Here is an 18793-nt window from a genome sequence, read left to right on the forward strand (position 1 = left end):
CCTTTCTAGCAATGGCTAGTGAGATACCATCCCAAAAGAAAATATCTACTGCCCAATAAAACTGCCATGGCATAATCCGCTGAACAGGGCTGACCTGCAAAAAAGAGATGGATAGATTTGCCTACTTTCAGTCAAGATGACATTTGCATGTGTTGATTCATAAGTCAGCAATCAAAATCTGCCTGGAAAAAGTTGCATTTAAATACATACTTGCATGCATTTTCTTATGAAATACCCTCAGGTTTAGGGCGGTATAAAAATTCAGTAAATAACAACAACAACATTTTCTCATAAAATACAACATTTCTAAACTTATTCTATCTTAAAATATTAATTTTAAAATCTTTTTCTGCATGTTTTTTGAGCTGAGAGCTGCATCACAAAATTGGGAAATGTGCAAACTTTGAAGGATATTTACTCGTGTGGGAGATGCAGCTAAGTTCTTACTGGAATTCTCAAAGTGCTAACGTCTTAAGCATTCCTTGTTTTTAGAAACTTGAGTTTCGATACACTCTAGACTCAATTGTTCCATTAGGCATGTTCTGTTTCTTCGTTCCTCTGACAAACCAGTTACAGGAAGGAACACTTGAAAATGTTATTTGGTGTTATTGCTGCATATTTATTCACTCTAGAAACATAGTGGAAGTGCACAAGTATGGCTGAGAGAAGTGGGTGCTAGCTTTTAAAACACGGAAAATGGCAATCCTCCTATTTGCCTTGCTACAAATGTTACAATTTGCCTTCCTACAAATGTTACATGCTGTCTCTAGTTGCTTTGTAAGAGTATCTTAAAAAATAATAATTTGACAAGTAAATGGATATGTGCTACTTGAAAAAAGCAAAATGTTCAGAAAGTGCTCCTCAGCTCACTGAGGGAACTGGCTCAGACGTACATCAACTCAGTTTGGAAATAATGTGAGGAATTACACTAGATTCGCCCACGGCTTTACCAGATGCGTTCAAGTGGAGATTCTGGCCAGAATCCAGTGACCACTTTAGGTAGGATGGAGTCATGCTGCTCTTTTACAAAGCTAAATAAAATTATGGTTGTATACATGGATCTCTCCTTCATTCCCACACCCTGCATTGAGACTTCTGACCAGACCTGGAATTAATATGTTCAAAGGACTTGTTTTGAATAACATTTCCCTTTTTGATGTAAGCAGTTTATTCCACAACACAACAAGCAATTCCACTCATCCTTCATAGTTTCAAATGGTGCATCACAAATTCTGTATACTGTGCATTAATGCTCTAAGTTAAAAGCAGCACAAAGCATTCATAAAGTCGTGTTTACTTCCTTCCCGACCCATCCTGCTTCCACAACAAACATCCACTTGTGCAAATGAGAGTTACCCTCCCTGCCCTCCTGTTTTGCAGCCTGCCAGGCACCCCCAAAATCTGCTCTGGAGCACTGGAAGACCTTCCACAACAGATTTTTTTCACCGGGGGCGGGGGGGGGGAAGCAGGGAGGAAGGGAAATGTTGTCATGTCTGCCGGCATGGCATTGGATCTCAGCTTTTTTTTTATAAAAAAAAGCATTCCAAACTTAGCCATAGGGTGGCACACATAATTCTATCTCCTCTCATTAAAGGCCAAATTCTCTTCTTAAGTTTAGGAGATTCTAGAAACACAAACACTTTTACATTTAACCACTCCTCACTCAATTTTGATACAAAAATATGAGATAATGCCCTTAAGCAAAACTATTTCTCTCCAGATAAAAGGTGGTTTGTTTGTTTGTTTGTTTGTTTGTTTGTTTTTATACCAACCTTCATGAATAATAGTCACAGGCCAGCTTTTGAAAATAAGGTAATATAAAAACTTAACACAAAATAAACAGAAATATGAAAATAATTCTCAGAAATTACATAATTAACAACATTACAAAAACCACTTAACGCATCAGCATCTAAAAGCCCAACCCAAAAGGTAAGGTTTTACGTAGTGTCTAAAAGGGTGTAAGATTGAGGCAACTGCAGGTAAACTTTCAGCTAGAGAAGTTATGTGGTCTAATAAAAGGAGAGGTTACTGCTCCCTGACTAAACACTCCCGCGATAGAGAGATGCAGAAAAAGATGCTGGTTTCTAAGGGGTCTGGTCAGCTTGGCAGGACTGTACCTTTGTTTCTGCTGCATGGGTTGTTGTCTCATAGCCATATATTGCATGTCCTCTTGTAGCCGATTTAGAGGGGAGTCTGGCTTGACACGAATCCCATAGTAATGATATTTGGAGTTCCCCCTTTGGGAAAAAGCAAATATTAAAAACAAGGGAATGTACACAACCTAAACGCAAATGTGATCCCTTTGGGTTGTTCTTAAATATTTTAGATCTGAATTGTATCTCAGACTGTTGTTCAATTTGGCTGCTTTCCTCTGAACTCTGCAAAAATAATCCTATGCAGCCAATTTAGTCCCAGCAGAATGGGAAGCTAGCTGAGTATTAGATATTCACTTAGTTACAACTGCAAATATTTCACAATCATTTCACATATTGGTCTCTTGACAAGGTTTTTACCACTCAAATAGAAAATGGCCCAAACAGCAGGGGACTGTAGATTACTCTAATGATTAAGGAATGTATTTAGCTTTATACATAGTTAGTTGGCTTGATCTCAGAATGTCAATAGAATTTAAGGAGGCTAAGTGCGTATAGGATTTCAACCAGTGTTACTAATTTATGAAAGAGAAGGGATGGAGTGGGGGAGAGAAATTGCAATTATTTTGTCTTTAACTATTTACTGTAAGTTTCCTTTTGTGACAAAAACTTAAGATCAAAAGGAAGTTGCTCACACTGGGCAAAAAATTCGCAAGCAATAATGCAAGGACACCATTTTCACGGGGACCCACTTTGTGCCCCCCCCAAGGGGGATGAACAAATGCTGTGTATATGGTGGCCACCCAAAGGCAGCCACCTTTGCATATACTTGGCACAGGTCTCCTCTCTCTCTCCTCTGAGGGTGGTACGAGGGACTGAGCCTGGGAGACCAGAGGGAGATTTACTCACTGCCTATATAATCATAACTGTTGCTATGTTCTGGATATGGGGCACCATCTCCAGGTGTCAGTCTGGATCCTTAAAGAGGTGTGGGGTGAGCACACCACCCTCTAACTCAAGAAGAGCCACCTTAGTCAAGAGGTCTGCTCCGAGACCAGTGCCATGTCCTCAAGTGTTCAGTTACAGTGCTGGGGGCACTCTTATACAGTGGTTCAGCTCCTTCCTCCTGGGCCGTGTCCAGAAAGTGGGGGGGGGGGATGAGTGTTCAGACCCCTGGGCGCTCACTTATGGGGTGCCTCAGGGTTCTGTCCTCTCTCCCATGCTTTTTAACATCTATATGAGGCCGCTAGGAGAGATCATCAGGGGGTTTGGGCTGGGTGTTCATCAATATGTGGATGATACCCAGTTATACCTCTCTTTTAAACTGGAAACAGTGAAGGCGATGAAGGTCCTGTGTGAGTGCCTGGAGGCGGTTAGAGGATGGATGGCGGCTAACAGATTGAGGTTGAATCCTGACAAGACAGAAGTACTGTTTTGGGGGGACAGGGGGCGGGCGGGTGTGGGGGACTCCCTGGTCCTGAATGGGGTAACTGTGCCCCTGAAGGACCAGGTGCGCAGCCTGGGAGTCATTTTGGACTCACAACTGTCCATGGTGGCACAGGTCAATTCTGTGTCCAGGGCAGCTGTTTATCAGCTCCATCTGGTACGCAGGTTGAGACTCTACCTGCCCGCAGACTGTCTCGCCAGAGTGGTGCATGCTCTAGTTATCTCCAGCTTGGACTACTGCAATGTGCTCTACGCACAGGCAGGCTGAGCAAAGCACATCTTAGGACATGCCTATTATCAGAAGTAGAATCCCTGTCTGTGTGCCATGCCTTCCTGCAACCAGCTGTATCCAAAGAAGCTGTGGGCTGCCTTTCTTCAGTTAATGATCCTGCCTGAATCTGGCACTACAGGCACAAGTAGCTCATAAGTCCTTCACTATTATTCTATGTAAGTTTGTTCACATTCCACATGCTGCTGGTTTCATCCATATGGCAGCAATTGAAACATTTACTGTAGAGCATTCAAGGCATACAATCAGCTGTGACAATACACAAAGTACCCTTGTATTCTGAAATGCATGTTATCTGGGCTGTTGACGTTTCTTACACAGGCTGAATCTGCAAACCGTACACCTTTGTTCCAAGGACAGCTTGCTTGAAAGGGGGCTGATTCATTCAGAAAAATGAGGTGTAACATTTGGAAAAATGGACAGAAGCATTTTGTCCATATTTAATCTAAGGCCATTTGTTAAATGAAGCACCTTACATGCTGCAATGAATAATATAGCTTGCATGTACTAATTAATATATGTACCTCTTAGAATGCTTGATAGAAGCTGGTGCTTTGGCAATGTCTTAAAGAGCAATATGGGAGAAGAAAGTGCTTAATACACATTTTAATGAACTGGGCAGTACATTTAGACAATTGCACAAACTTTATTTTTACAGCATTTTGTTGTGGGAGTTGCACCACAACCTTATTCCAAACAGCAGTGTTCTAGTTTAGAGTTCTAGTTGGACTCTCTCTCAGTCTAACCTACTTCACAGGGTTGCTGTGAAGATAAAAAGGAAGAAGGATGAGGGGGAACCATGTAAACTACCTTGAGCAAGAAGGAATATATAGCTAATAAGTAATATTACAATTAATATACAGTTAATAAGCAGTCATTAATAGCCTTATCCTGCAAGAACAAATTAGTGGTGGTGAACACAGATACTGTGATTGAAAATTCCATGGTTTAATTCTGTGCTAAGTTAAAAGACCTTGACTGTCCTGAATCTCCCACCATAAGGTTCACAGAATTGCCCTTTGCTCTAATATTATGAGGGCAAGAAAAAAATCTCTTCATCCACTTTCTCCACTCATCTATAAAGCTCTATCACGTCTCCTCTGACTAACCACCAGACTGCCAATCACTGGCCAATCACTGCAAACTGAGACTGGAGGGAAGGGGGGCTTTAGGTCTTTTTTAAAACAAAAACAAAAACAAACCAACAACATTTTTTGTACTTCTGCAATTTGGGGTTTTCTTGAACATGCAGATTCCCACCTTTTGTTTCTCAATGATCATTTTTTGCTTCATGTCTATTGTTACTGGAGCACTAAATTTGCTATTAGAGGGAGTACACTCTGTCCCGTTAACTCAGAACTTTGCTTCCTTACACTAACCTGGTTCCCAATCTTCTGGTTCGTAGGCCCATGAAAATTGACCTTATTAGTTTTCCAAAAGAGGCAGCATTGACAGGGTCCAATTTATGCTCCTGACAGTGTCTCAAGTAGTGGTTGTAGAGGGTACTTCTGGGGAGGCTCACTCCTTCTGCTGTTTCATAGTTGTCTAAAAGCCACTGGAGCTATTTCAAATTGGGAACAAAGAAGAAAAATGAGCTCAACATAACTTTGCAGAACAGTTATGCCTTCATTAGTGTTGAAATAATGAAAGAACAAAAATAACTCTCTCTGTTTAGCTGGACACATCTTTCTTTAGCTCCAGGTAATTCTCCACAGAAATTCTAAAAGCATTACATCATCTTAAAATAGCTTTACAAATAGAGAAACAGCAGAATTCTTAAGACTTGTGGCCTCAGGCAATATAAATTACTTTAAGTAGCAACATGTTAATTCCATGTGCACTGACCTAGACTTTCAGGCAAAGTGTTAGCACTTGAGCGAATAAGAGCAACCCTGAAAATAAGTCACACAATCAAAAAGGAAAATATTCTTATGAAGTACTGGTAACATTTATCCACGCTTCTGTATCATTAGATTACCAAGATAACAAATATTGTAGTATTTACTTGAATAACTTTTGTTTTTATAACTGCTGAAGATTCTGGATCAGATCCTGCTCCTACTAGTGAAAAAGAGAGGGGGAAAGGGAGAGAGAGAGGTCCAATTTCACTGAAAACCAAACTGGGTCTTGTGAAAAAGCTGGGCTTCCTTTGGACCAAGTATGGGCAACCAATGTACAACCCCCCCATCCCTGTCCATTGGCCCTGCTGGCTTGAGGTGGTGGGAGCTGGGAGTCCATCCCGGGGGCCAGAGGTTTCCCTATCCCTGCTTTAGGCTACTTTATTTGGGATTTACATGATCATTCATGGTCCTCTGTTGAGGGGCACATGGAAGCTATGTCAAAATTATACAATCTACGCAGAGCAGATTGCAAGTACTGAGACAGAAACAAAGTATCGTGATCCAAATAATCAAACCACTTAAATTTGTTAGACAGTTTCAATAAGAAAAAAACTTTTACAGCACAAATTTATACATTCCTATTTAGAAGTAAACTCCACTAGGAAACCTTGGATTAGCTTTCCATCTTACATTCTAGTGGAGGGGGGAAATGTTCAACCAGTCTTTGAGGATTGGTAGTTTTTAGTAAGATATATAGGAATGGGAGAGGTACACATGGCTAGGTATACTTATTGATTAGCTGTTCCAAGCTGTTTGGTGTAGAACAGTGATTTTCAACCAGTGTGCTGTGGCACCATGGGGTGCCTTGAAGGATGGTCAAGGGTGCCATGGCAACACTGCTCTCTGTCCCTCTTCCCTTCCCTCCCTCCTCTGATGCCCTCTGGCGTCTCTGCCTCCCCAAGACAGCTGTTTATTTCAGCAGCCCTTGCTATAATCTCCAGTGGCTGCTCAGAGGACTCCCAAGGAGAGGGGGGAGGAGAGGAGGCTGAGGAAACACTCCACAAGGGAAGGTGTTTGAAAAAGGGTGAGAGGCTGCCAGCCCTGCAGGCACAACTGGATTCCTGAGCCCCACAGGAGAGCTGCAAAAAAGAATGTAGCTGGTCAAGGGAGTCATGGACTCAGAAGGGTTGAAACCCTCTGGTGTAGACAGCAAGGTTTTGGGGCTGTAGTAACCAGGCCATCTGCTGAACAAACTATAAATCAAGCAGAAGACATGCCCCCTGTCATTAGCCATCTCCCTATTAGTGCCCTCTAGTTACCAGACCAGCTTGAATGACAAAAGCCCCACCAGAAACCTTCAGCAGAACCCCCAAGAAATGCCTCCTGCAATGACTATCCAGAGGTTAAAATCTTCCTGCAGTGCTGCTGTAAACGAAGGCTGTGGAAAGGCTATCAGGGATCAGCTGACGAAGGAAAGGTTCTTCTGGCCACCAGCAGCCAGAATGAGACTTTCACGGGGAAATCAAGTTAACAGGGCAGCCAGATGAGAGGTCCCGAGGGTACTGGGGGCGACCAGAAGGACTGCTCTCTCCCTTTGGCCCATCATGCCTGGCATCTTGTCTCCCAGCCAACACAGCAACAAAATGAAGGATGCTGGCCGGTCCACTTCTTATCCTAAGTGGTGTTCCACTGTGCTACCCCCAACCTCTGGCTTCCTTGACACCCTGTTGCCATGTCAGACTGGATTAGATGTTTCCTCAAAAAGTAGAGGCAGATGACCCTCAGAAGTTATAGTCATAAATCTGCTTTTGGATTCAAATTTCATCTTAGACCTAAGGCATGCCAGCAACTCTCAGCTTCAGCCACTCATTATTATCAAAGGATAATAACACTGACCTGAGTTACAGTGCTGTTGTAAAGAATGTTATAAACACTACGAACCCTCTAAAAAGCTGTATACATTGTATATTTCTTGACGCTGTTCTTATTGCTGCTGTTCTTGCTAATATAAAAATGGAAATAGTTGTGCTGTGCCTGGGAATTCCACGCAACTGAGATATGGCTTGTTTGTTTGTTCAAAGCCTGTCAAACAAGAGATCCAGAGTGTCCCTTTCACGAACAGAACTGAGATCCCGGGGAGGGCAGGCTATTTCCCACAATTACCATTTTCCGCTGCAGCCTCCTGCAACGCCCCCACTGTTCTGGATTGTGCCCCCAAAGCAGTGTTTTAGGAAACAGAGAGAGAGGGAAGTGGGGACGTGGCCTGGAGCACTCCGCAAGCAAGCCTCTGCAGAGGGGAACTCTGGATCCGGCCCGTTCTTTCTTCCTTGTTTTAGTTCATGTACCCAATATTATTTCAAGGTATCTCATTTGTCACAAATCTCTTTCAAATTAGTTATGTACCACTATGATCATATAACTTATGACGGTATGTCAAGGGAAATGGTAACCTTTACCTTGGTGTATTAAAAACACTTATTTATTTCACTAATGAGCTAACATAAGCATATCTGAGGACAGGAACCATCATAGCTTTCAAACTTTGCACTTAACTCATTAGAATTAATCAGCATAGATTAAAGCAGATATTCTATTGCTATTTATCCCAAAGGGAAATACCGAAATGGAATTGCAAAAACCACAGAACACTTCCCAATTAAATTATAAATGTAACATTTGACATTTCCCCCCATAGATGAATTACAACATACTATGATTAATTTTAAATACATTTTACAAAAAAACTTTACTTTTGACATACTATAACGGTTACTTGCAATAGTCATAGCTGGCAGTGCAGTCAATGTTCTGAATAAAGACTTTTGCTTTAGGACACACACATTTCACGGACAAAGGTCCAGTTGCTTTGGATTATAAAACTGGGGGTGGAGCAGAGGATGGTGATTCAGGCCACAGAAAATGTTACAGTGGAAATAATAAATTTAAGCTCTACATATTTGGAAGCATGGACCTCCAAAAATGAGCAAGGCAACAGCTCTCTTGCATGAATGCTAGTAGTAGGTGGACAGGATTATTATTATGATTATTTTGATATACCGCTCTTCATCTGAAGATCACAGGGCGGTATGTAGCATAAAAAGCTTAAACTTGCCTTTGAAACAGTAAGAGATGATGCCTCTCTAGTAACCAGCAACTACTCCGACACAAATTCATGCAGAATAGGTCTAGCAATGACCATTAGCATTATAGCTATACAGAATTTTCATGCTCAGATGCCTATGCCTCCAAATATCTGATGCTGGGTACAAACAGGGAGTGGGCATCAAAATAACGAGAAAGCCACAAAAATAAGAAAGCATTAGTACTTGGCCCAACATACAAATAATTTAAAGAAAACACAAGCTAACAGCATTAAGACCATGTTGTAAAACCATGCCATACAACCATAAAGTGCTAAGCATTGGCATTATAAGTCACCATTATGATAGTCTGTTTCAAAGAAGTTTTGAATTTAAATTTTAGTCAAATATTGTTATGATGTGCAAAAATAAGTTAATCCAATAAATTTACCTCCCTTCACCCAATTTCAACCTTCACCCTTCCACCTAATTCTCAGCCACACTGGTAATTACCATACACATAAAAAGAGGTGAGGTGAGATAAAAACAGAGATTTAAAATACTATTAAACTAAGTGCTAGTATCCCATCTACTGAATGTCATCCCTGTATAACCGCTAAGTCTAAAAGATCTCTACATTCAAAACTTAATTTTAAGGAGGGGTCTGGATCAGGTTTGTAGACACATCAATGAATTTTGGGATTATAAAACTGGCGGGGTGGGGGGAGTATTTATTTCATACATGTTGTATTTTTGAGACAAGTAACCATTCTTTCACTAATAAAAATGGCATCCTTTTTATATATCCTAATGGTCCATTTCCAAAAGGAAACATTCAAATAATATTTAAACAAAGAATTTTGAAAACTCTATGGATTATGTAAACTATGAAATGTAATGTTAGGTATATTGCTTTATTTTTCTGGAAATATATGTTCACATAAAGCTATGAGATTTTCAGTCATGGATTATATGGGCCACACTACTACAAAACAGAACTTCACAAAATACCCTGCTTTGGAACAATGACTTAGCTTTGCTTTACTTTACCCTGGAAATAGCACAGCAAGGCACAGGGTATAATTATTTTTCTGCATACTTATTCTGTGAAACAAGGAAACACAGAAAAATAACAAATAATATATTTTTGTCAGATTTACCAACACATTTCAGGAAATGTGGTTGCAGTTTACTTATACGCCAGCAGGTAAATTCTTGAATGAATTGAACCAGCTTTTTATATACAGTCATACCTTGGGTTACAGACACTTCAGGTTGCGCGTTTTCAGGTTGAACACCGCGCCGAACCCGGAAGTACCAGAACAGGTTACTTCTGGGTTTTGGCGCTTGCGCATGAGCAAAAGTACTAGAATCATAGAATCATAGAGTTGGAAGAGACCACAAGGGCCATCGAGTCCAACCCCCTGCCAAGCAGGAAACGAAATCACGCTTTGTACATGCACAGAATCACGCTTTGTGCATGCACAGAAGTGCGACCCGCGTGTGCGCAGACACGCCGCTGCAGGTTGCGAATGCTGCTGGTTGCGAACGTGCCTCCCGCACGGATCACGTTCGCAACCCGAGCATCCACTGTATACACAATTAGTTAATTTTGAGATAATCACATATTTGGAAATTTCATTTCCATAGTTATGCTTCTTTTAAGATACTTTTTCATGCAAACACATGTTAGAAAAGCATTCATTCATCTGCAAGACTTGAAACATACAAGCTTTGTGATTTAACAATAATGAGATGGCATGATGAGAGCTGAACAATATTTACAGATTTTTGAGCGGGGCCAACTTGTGGGATGGAGGAGTGGGAAAACACAAAGGTACGACAACAGCACTGAGGATAAAAATAAGTTAGGCCGACTCAAAAGGTCATGGGTTTATGAGCATACAGAAACGACAAGCATATGGACCCCATGAACCAAGCCCTTGACTCTCCTTGGTTGTTCCCCAGAGGCAGCCCTGGGCTCAGTTCGACACATCAGGAGGTACAGAACCTGAGGCTAGGTCACCAAAGCTCAACAACGCATTTCTTCCTGAAGAAACAGAAGCTGGTGTACCTGTGAGACACCAGACATGCCCTTTTCCATATCTATGGCTCTCCTCCAGGTGCACAATTTTGTATATATAAAAAGAAAGTGTTTAAGATGCCAATGGATTAAAAGACCTGGCTTTTGTGTAATGAATATATGGGAATTAACGCCATTTTACAAAGTGGCAAAACACTTGCCATCTTGAGAGGCAGGCTGTATATGAAGACAGTCCTCATATGGCAAGGACTCTCTGCAGAGGGATGTTGGAGTCCCACTACAGAATTCCAGGTGACCCCTGTCTGGCTTGGAGGGGAGGCTTTTGCTCCACCACAAGAGCATCCCCACTTGGCTGCATGGGAGGGAGATTGCATGAGAAATAATAAAGAGAGATACTCAGAACATGGCTGTGACAGGGGCCAAATCTGCTTCCTCCCTCTAGTAGTGTCAGCTCTGAAAGTCATATCTGCTCTTATCTATATCTAGGTCTTCGCCTAAAGAGTCATATTGTGTTTCTTGGTTGTACTGGAGCACGGGGGAGTATTAGGAACTGGCAACGAAGAAGCATAAAGCAGTGAAATTATTTCTTTGCTTAAAAAAATCTTAAGTCACCACTGTGAGATCTTACCCTTGTCAAATGAGAACAGAATACACATTTTGTTTAACAGTATGAAGCCTATGTTAACAATCCAAATAAAACTGGGTTATTATTTTTTTAAAAAAATTGCTCATGGTGGTTTGAGCAATGCTATAAGGGCGAGAAAATCAAACAACTCAACAATTTTGCTGCACTGTCATTGTGTCTGAAAAAAGATAGTGAGGAGTTGCTATGAGAGCTTAAAAGTAGAAAGGAAGATTCAGGAGGCAAAAAAAGAAAAGAAAAAGAAAAAAGCAGCAACCAAAACAAGCATTTAGAAGGCAAGCTAGGCATGCAAATCAAGCAAGGGATTAGTTTACATGTAGAAGAGGCAACTTACATGGCTGTTGAGAAGAGAGCTTCTGTGAGTGGACAGACCATCAGACTTTTGCAGTGTCTCAATCGCCATTTCAATCTGATAATAGATGTCATTAAAAAAAGGGCTCAAGACAAGATAGTAATAAAAGACTGACCACAGAAATTTTGATAGATTGCCAAAGTTCAAAAGAAAACTTTAGTTCAAAGCTATTACAATTTATTGGGGGCACAGTCTTCAAATCTTTACCCCAGCAAATTTTGCAGCAACAACTGCTTCAACAAAACTGAAAGAGCAAGTTATCAAAAAGGCCACCCCCCACTCCTGCTCATTCCATAAAAAGAAAGAAAGAAAAACATGGTTTATTGTTAAGCCACAATGCAAACATTTCAGAATCCTGAGCATGGTATAATATCCATAGAAAACAGACAAGCATCCTAGAAAATAAGTATACAAAGAACTTGAAGCACTTGGTTGAGTCTGCAACCCTCTGCTCTGTTCTGGGAGCAGGTCTCCCTGACCTTAGTGAGACATACTTCCAAGTAAACATGAACAGGATGGCACCAGGAGGGTTTATTCTTTGGATCTACAATTTCATATTATGTGTCTCTTGCCTACTGATACTTGAAAAATGATTGAACAACTTTAATTAATCTCATGATTTAAACGGCTACCAAACCACCACAATTTATTCGCTGGGCTAGCACCCTGGCCTTCCAAAGACAAATGCAGATGAGCAGGAGAGAACTACACTCAGATCTGGTCCTTTGCTGAAATGCTTTTGCAAGAGCAGTTCCCAAAGCAGAAATGTAGGCCGCTGCTCAGTTTAAAGAGGGTGATGGGTTCCAAAATGGGGGGGAAACACAAGACAAATCTCCCGATGTGCCTGATGGAACATATGCTTCAAGCACATCTGTTCTTTCTTTGCATCCTGGCCTTGTGTAGATGTCCTTACGTAGAATATTTGCATTTGCACTTATAAATAAATTCTGTATGTGGGAATATATAAAAACAGAAGCATTTTGATAGAACTTCCATTTCTCTCTTAAGTTGCTCAGAGAGATAGTAACAAATAAGCTACTGTGATGATTCTGAGTGAAATAAAAACAGCATGAATTTAATTAGTGGTTGAGGAAAGAAACACTACAGAATGGACAAAAACATAAACATGTTTTTATCTTTATGAATTGAGTCTTTTTAGAGAGCATTCTACACTGATCAGATTATGAAGAGACCAATTGAAGATAGTATTTGTCTGTGTCAAACCATTGTCCAATCCAGCCAAATCTTGTCTATTCTAACAAGTGGAAGTCTTTCCTAGCCCTCTACCTTTTTAACTAGAAATGCCAGGGGTTGAAATGTGACCATTTACGCCTGTACAGCATGTGCCCTTCCATTGAACTTCAGGCCCTTCTCATAGGACACAGAAAACTGTAAAATACTTTATTTAGTATAACATTCTCCAGGAAATCTATTTAATTATTATTTTAATTATTTTAAACCATGATCTCAGTGAAGAATCGTCAAGGTCTCTAAGAAAGTATATCAAACATGTAAATCAAGTCAAATTTGAAAAACACCCCAGAGAAACAAATTAGCAGCGATGTTGATCAGAAAAGCAGAAGCAGGAAAAAGATAATCAGGGCAACTCAAAAGCCTGCCAGAAGAGGACCACTTTGGCGTGATGTCTAAAAAACCAGAAAGAGGGGAGCGAGATGAACTTCCCTAGAGAGAATTCTGCAGCTTTAGAGAAGAAATTGCCTGCATGTTGCAACTCACTGCAATGAAGATCCCAACACCACGTCCTTATGGCATTAGGGACCCAGACACTTTAGGGTATTATAGCTCAAAAGCAGCACTTCAAGCTGAGCCTGGAAGCCAACTGGCCACCAACGATGTAATTGCAAAATTGGTGCTGTATGTGCTGCCATTTCCAGAACATACACCATAGGGAGACACATGAAAAGTACTGTATTGTACAGTGGTCTAACCTAGAACGCCAAAGATACAAGGAACCTTTAAATCCAAGTGATTCCAGATTTGAACCTCTTTCCTGATCCAGCACAGCTCTTCTAATGTTCTCGTATTCTTAATAGCATTTTATATCAAAGGAAAATTAATTGTTATGGGGAGTGTTTTAGCCCCAGTCATGTACTGGACAGAGGAGGAGATGTTTAAAATAGATGAGAACACAGTAACAGAAAGTATTGTACTATACTCTGAAGTAAACAAATGACTTATCAAATAACATATCACTAAGCCTGTATTAATAGACTAATAACTATACACCCTAGTTTTATCTAAATTCATGCAGACTACAATGGTTGCAAACCTCAGTACACATGAAGCATTGCATGAATTGTCCATATTCAAACCTTCAGTCTACAACAGGACTAATGCAAGTGTACAAATCATTTTAGATCTCCAGAAATAATGTCCTCCTAATAATAATCTGTTTAGACCTGCAATGTGCACAAATACAAATAAATCTTCTGTTTGCCAATAAAAGGCTACAATGGCAAATAAACAATTGAAATGTGCCTGTCATGTTGACTTTCCATATTCTCACAAAAGACAGCCTCTATTTAAGATTACTCTTCCAAACGTTTGGGGAAAGTTGGGATAACAATGTATTGGAATATGCAACTGTATGAATGTGCTAATTGCGTCTTTTAATGATCAAGTCCCTATTTCCCCCCCCCCATTGTTTTAGAGAATATGCATGCCTATTCAAACAGGAGAGTGAACAAATATTTTTTCCCTACACAGAGACATTGATTTAACATTTGTGCACAACATACCACCACATGTTAAGGAAACAATTCACTACAAATTGCGTGTGTTATATTATCAGTATGTACAATGTGCTTTCTGCTTAGAACAAAAAAAGTGTGCTTTCTGCTTTTTAAAAAAATGTTCTCAACAGAACAGTTGTTTAGTTATTGGGTGGTACATGGAATATCTTGCATTTGAAAAGGCAAATGTTGTGCTACAGTAACTCATAATTATGGAGTTGGCATATAATTATGCAAATTAAGAAAATTTGCATAATTTGTTTCTAGTATGTCTAAGCAACCATTTCACTGCTCTTTTAAGGGCCTTTTCTTGCATTACTCTGGTGACATGGAAGTGATTGCAGCATTTGTATTTGAAAAATACTTGCTCTTCCCCACGCCAATAAATGTCTTGGGAAATGCAGAAAGAGACCAAACTGTGGCTTCCCTCTGTACCAGTGGTTTCCAATGGGTGGTCTGTGGACCCCCTGGGGGTCTGCATAACCCACCCAAGGGACCTGTGGCACCATCCACATAGCAAAAACTACCAGAGAGATATCAAAATTTTCACAAGTAGGGGGTCTAGGGCTTGGCTTTTGAAAAAACAAGGGGCCTGCAGCACTTAGCTAATTGGGAACCAGCGCTTTACACCAAAGCTACCCTTCCCATCCTGCCAGTTTAATTTAAGAAGGAGCCCTTAGCGGTCCCTCTCTTTTGTCCAGCTTCCACACAAGGCGAAACCATGATTTAGTGCCACATGCACAAGCTGAAAGAAACCCAACGTAGAATCTTTCCGAAACACAAATATATAAAAGACTCTTAATTAAAATGTCAGCTTGTGTCAATATTCACACAAAATTCTCAAAATAGTAAATACAGTTATTCCTGATGTATCAATGTCTTACTTGACTCCTTGATTAATTTTTGTGATCAAACGTAATCAACAGAGAAGGAAGCTGAAATAATTTTAGAAGCCCACCTTCATAAATATGGGCTTCTGTCTGGCCTGTTTTAAATCAGTGATCACTGGGTGACAAGTGATTGCTCATTGATGGATGAGAATCTGTCTGCAGAGCAGGAAGTGAGGCAAATTTCAGCAGTCGCCCTCTGCCCTGCTGTGGCCCATGCATTCTCTCAATCTGTCCAGTCCAATCTGCTCCCAGTCCCCCGGTGGGGTGTGTATGTGGCCAAATAGATTCCCTTCCATCAGTGGGCAGTTACCACTCAATATCACTATCATTATCTCAGGTATGCAAATGAAGTGAAACATTGATTGCAAACTCACACTGATTTTGAGAGTGACCAAAGTGAACAGGGGAATCTTGCTAATAATTTGAAATCCTCTGCCTAGATTAATCAAGGTCTGTTTATGCAGGATAACATTCTTGAATTAACCACCAATGAATAACCTGCCAGTGGCATAGCGTGGTTTGCCAGCAGCACACGCCAGGAGGCGGTAGGGCTCAGAGGGTGAACGGAGCCTGCCGCGCCAACCCAGTCCTGGCTACTGTCAGAGCGCCACACACCCCAGAGCCAAGCGGGGCTGTGCTGTGCCACCTACCTGCCTGTGCTGGGGGGGGGGGACAGGCCAATGGACGCGGCCCTTGAATCACCCCAGCCTTCTCACACCGCCCTGCCAGCCCTGCTCCACTTCACAGGGCTAGGATCTGATCTGAATTATTTGACCAGCGAAACTCAGAACTCAGCCTCACAAAGCCATGCAGAGCTGGCAGGGTGGGGTGAGCAGTGCATCCCAGAAAAATGTGCCCAGGGCCATCACCCTGGCAGCCCCCCCCCACCAGTGCTACACCCCTGTAACCTGCATATTGTACTTTTAACACCATTTAGCAATACTGAAATACAACGCTGAGAACTAACTCAAGAGAAAGCCATCCTTTCTCAAGTAAATACAGTTCTAATCTGGTTCACAGTGACAAAATGGAATAAAAGACTATCATAATATCAATGAATTCAAACATCTGATTTCAACAGAAGCCTTGTCTTTCATATTGATTGTCACTCATTTCTATGTATAAATCAACAGCTTTTCCCATTTTGTAACTAGTTCACATTGGGATTTTCAAAAAATGAACTTGTGATAGGTGACAGAAATACTGTCATCAATCTCCAAATATAATACTGATGTCATCAAGTGGTTAGTGAAACTGGCATACAGAGAGTTTGGCGGATTTCTTTTTCTTGTAAACGCATAATAAAACACTTAGCAGAGTAAGCCTACATGGCATATTGTTAGAACAAGATACGCAAAGAACTTCTGGAATCTTGAAACAGCTTATTTTCCACTACATCATAGGGTGTTTTTTTGGGGGGGGGGGGTTGCTGTTGCAAAAATAATGAGGAAGAATACAGTAATTATGCAGTTCAAAATAGGGACAGTATTTCACATTACAGAACAAATATAAAATTTGAATTTACCAGCCACTCTTTTGTCTTTTGCTATTTTAACACCAATTAGTCATAATATTAAAAAGCACACAAGCTGCTTGAAAGTTTCTCTTTCAAGCTCTTCAGTTTTTTTAATTCTCTCTTTTTAATTTGCCAAAACAGATGGTACATGCAACAATTATGGATATTGCTGTGTATGGCATCAGCAGTTGAAAAGTATGCTCTACAATTCCTACAATTTAAGAGTTATTTAAAAAAACAAAACAAAACTAGAAGTATTTTTAAATAAAAGTTTCTAGCTGTAAAGAGGAAGAGCAATGTACCTACAATTTATATGTATTATGTAATAAACTATTTTTTTAAAACCCTAAAGAAAATACACACAGAGATTAAAAACCCTCATTTAAAAAATTTAATCTGATTTTCAGTATATTCATGGTTGGTGAACCTTCTACATCAAGGGGTCAACATTTGAAATGTATGTCATTTCCTTTCTTAAAACTTGCCTTTCCTAGTTTGCATCCCAAAATCCCTATACAGTGGAACCTCGGGTTGCAAATGTGATCTGTGCGGGAGGCATGTTCGCAACCCGCACCGTTCGCAACCCACAGTCTGCGCACGCGCTGGTCGCAATTCAGCGCAAAGCGTGAGTTAGTGTTTCTGCGCATGCGCGAGCACCAAAACCCGGAAGTAACCCGTTCCGGTACTTCCGGGTTTGGGGCGGTGCACAACCCGAAATCACATAACCTGAAGCGTCTGTAACCCGAGGTACCACTGTACATTATAATCTGAACTTGACATAACTACACAATGCCTTATGAGATTTCCTCTTTAAACTTAAGTTCTCTTGAATGCCAATCTACAAGATCCACTGACTTTACAGAGTGGCTTTTCTGGCAAGGCAGAGAGAGCAGAAAAGGAACCTCAGAAACCTTCGCTCCCTACAAGGCTTTCTGGGTTTTGTTCCCAATGTTTAATATTTCTCTCATTAATCTCATAATGCTGTTTATTTTGGGGGTTTTTTTTCTCCTTTCCCCACTGCCTCTGTATTTTAACATGGCTGCTACAAGCAGGTCTATTTATTTTGTATGTTCTCCTCCATTTTGCACAGTTCTCCAGATATTGCAGAACCACAACTCCCATCACTCCTGACCATTAGCCATGCTGGCTGGAGCTGATATGAGTTCAATAACACCTAGAACACCGCAGGTTCTCATAACATAATGGCCTTGTACAGATGCAATGTTAAACCATGGTTTGTCAAGCTCAACACTGGTTTGTTTGTATGTCTTAAACTGATCATGGTTTGTTTGGAGCAAATTACACTATTCCGCTGATCACCCAAGTTGTACATGGGCAGAGTGAGGAGGCTGTCAGAGCAAGTGTGCTGGGTGGGTGAATGTGAAACGGAGAAGTTTAATGTCTCCCTTCCCCACTGAACAATCACCGCTGAGAGGAGCAAAAGACAGCCTCGCCTGATAGCAAACTACATAATCTGGGTACAAACAGAAGACTTTCAGAAGGAAAGGACTTTTTCTTCAAAAGGATTGTGGGAGGAGGATGTTTTACTGCTTAGGAGCTTTCTGGAGAGGCCAAAGAGCTCCAAGGCGAGTGTTTATGTTCACTGCCCCGTTTCTGTAACCAGCCGATGTTAAGGCAGCTGGTGATGCCTTGTTAGTCCCCAGATGCCACAAAGGGCTTCAGCGTAGCAGCAGGGTATTTGCAGAGGAGCTCAAGGAATAGCAAGCCAACACTAGACAAAACAAGCCATGGTTTGGCTGAGTATCAGTAAGCTGGACCCTGGACTATTCAACAAACCATGATTAAAACAAACCATCATTTACTGCTACAATTTATATTAACC

General features: G+C 40.9%; 1 protein-coding gene across 5 annotated transcripts in view; it reads right to left on the reverse strand.

The window, feature by feature from the left end:
- RFX3 (regulatory factor X3) overlaps window positions 1–18793 on the reverse strand; it is a 122045-nt gene that overhangs the window by 31915 nt on the left and 71337 nt on the right. For 4 of the 5 annotated variants that reach the window (XR_013391171.1, XM_077921551.1, XM_077921548.1 and 1 more), the window contains exons 5-7: window positions 11774–11848; window positions 5211–5392; window positions 2121–2240 (exon numbers count right to left, since the gene is read on the reverse strand). Coding sequence is in view for 4 of the 5 variants with exons in the window: in XM_077921551.1 (XP_077777677.1) it covers window positions 2121–2240; window positions 5211–5392; window positions 11774–11848 (377 nt within the window). In the remaining variant the exon portion in view is untranslated. The remainder of the gene's footprint in view (window positions 1–2120; window positions 2241–5210; window positions 5393–11773; window positions 11849–18793) is intronic. The other variant, XM_077921550.1, reaches the window with a different exon arrangement.

Source organism: Podarcis muralis, chromosome 17 (genome assembly GCF_964188315.1).
Source record: "Podarcis muralis chromosome 17, rPodMur119.hap1.1, whole genome shotgun sequence".
In the NCBI taxonomy this organism is placed as follows: domain Eukaryota; kingdom Metazoa; phylum Chordata; class Lepidosauria; order Squamata; family Lacertidae; genus Podarcis; species Podarcis muralis.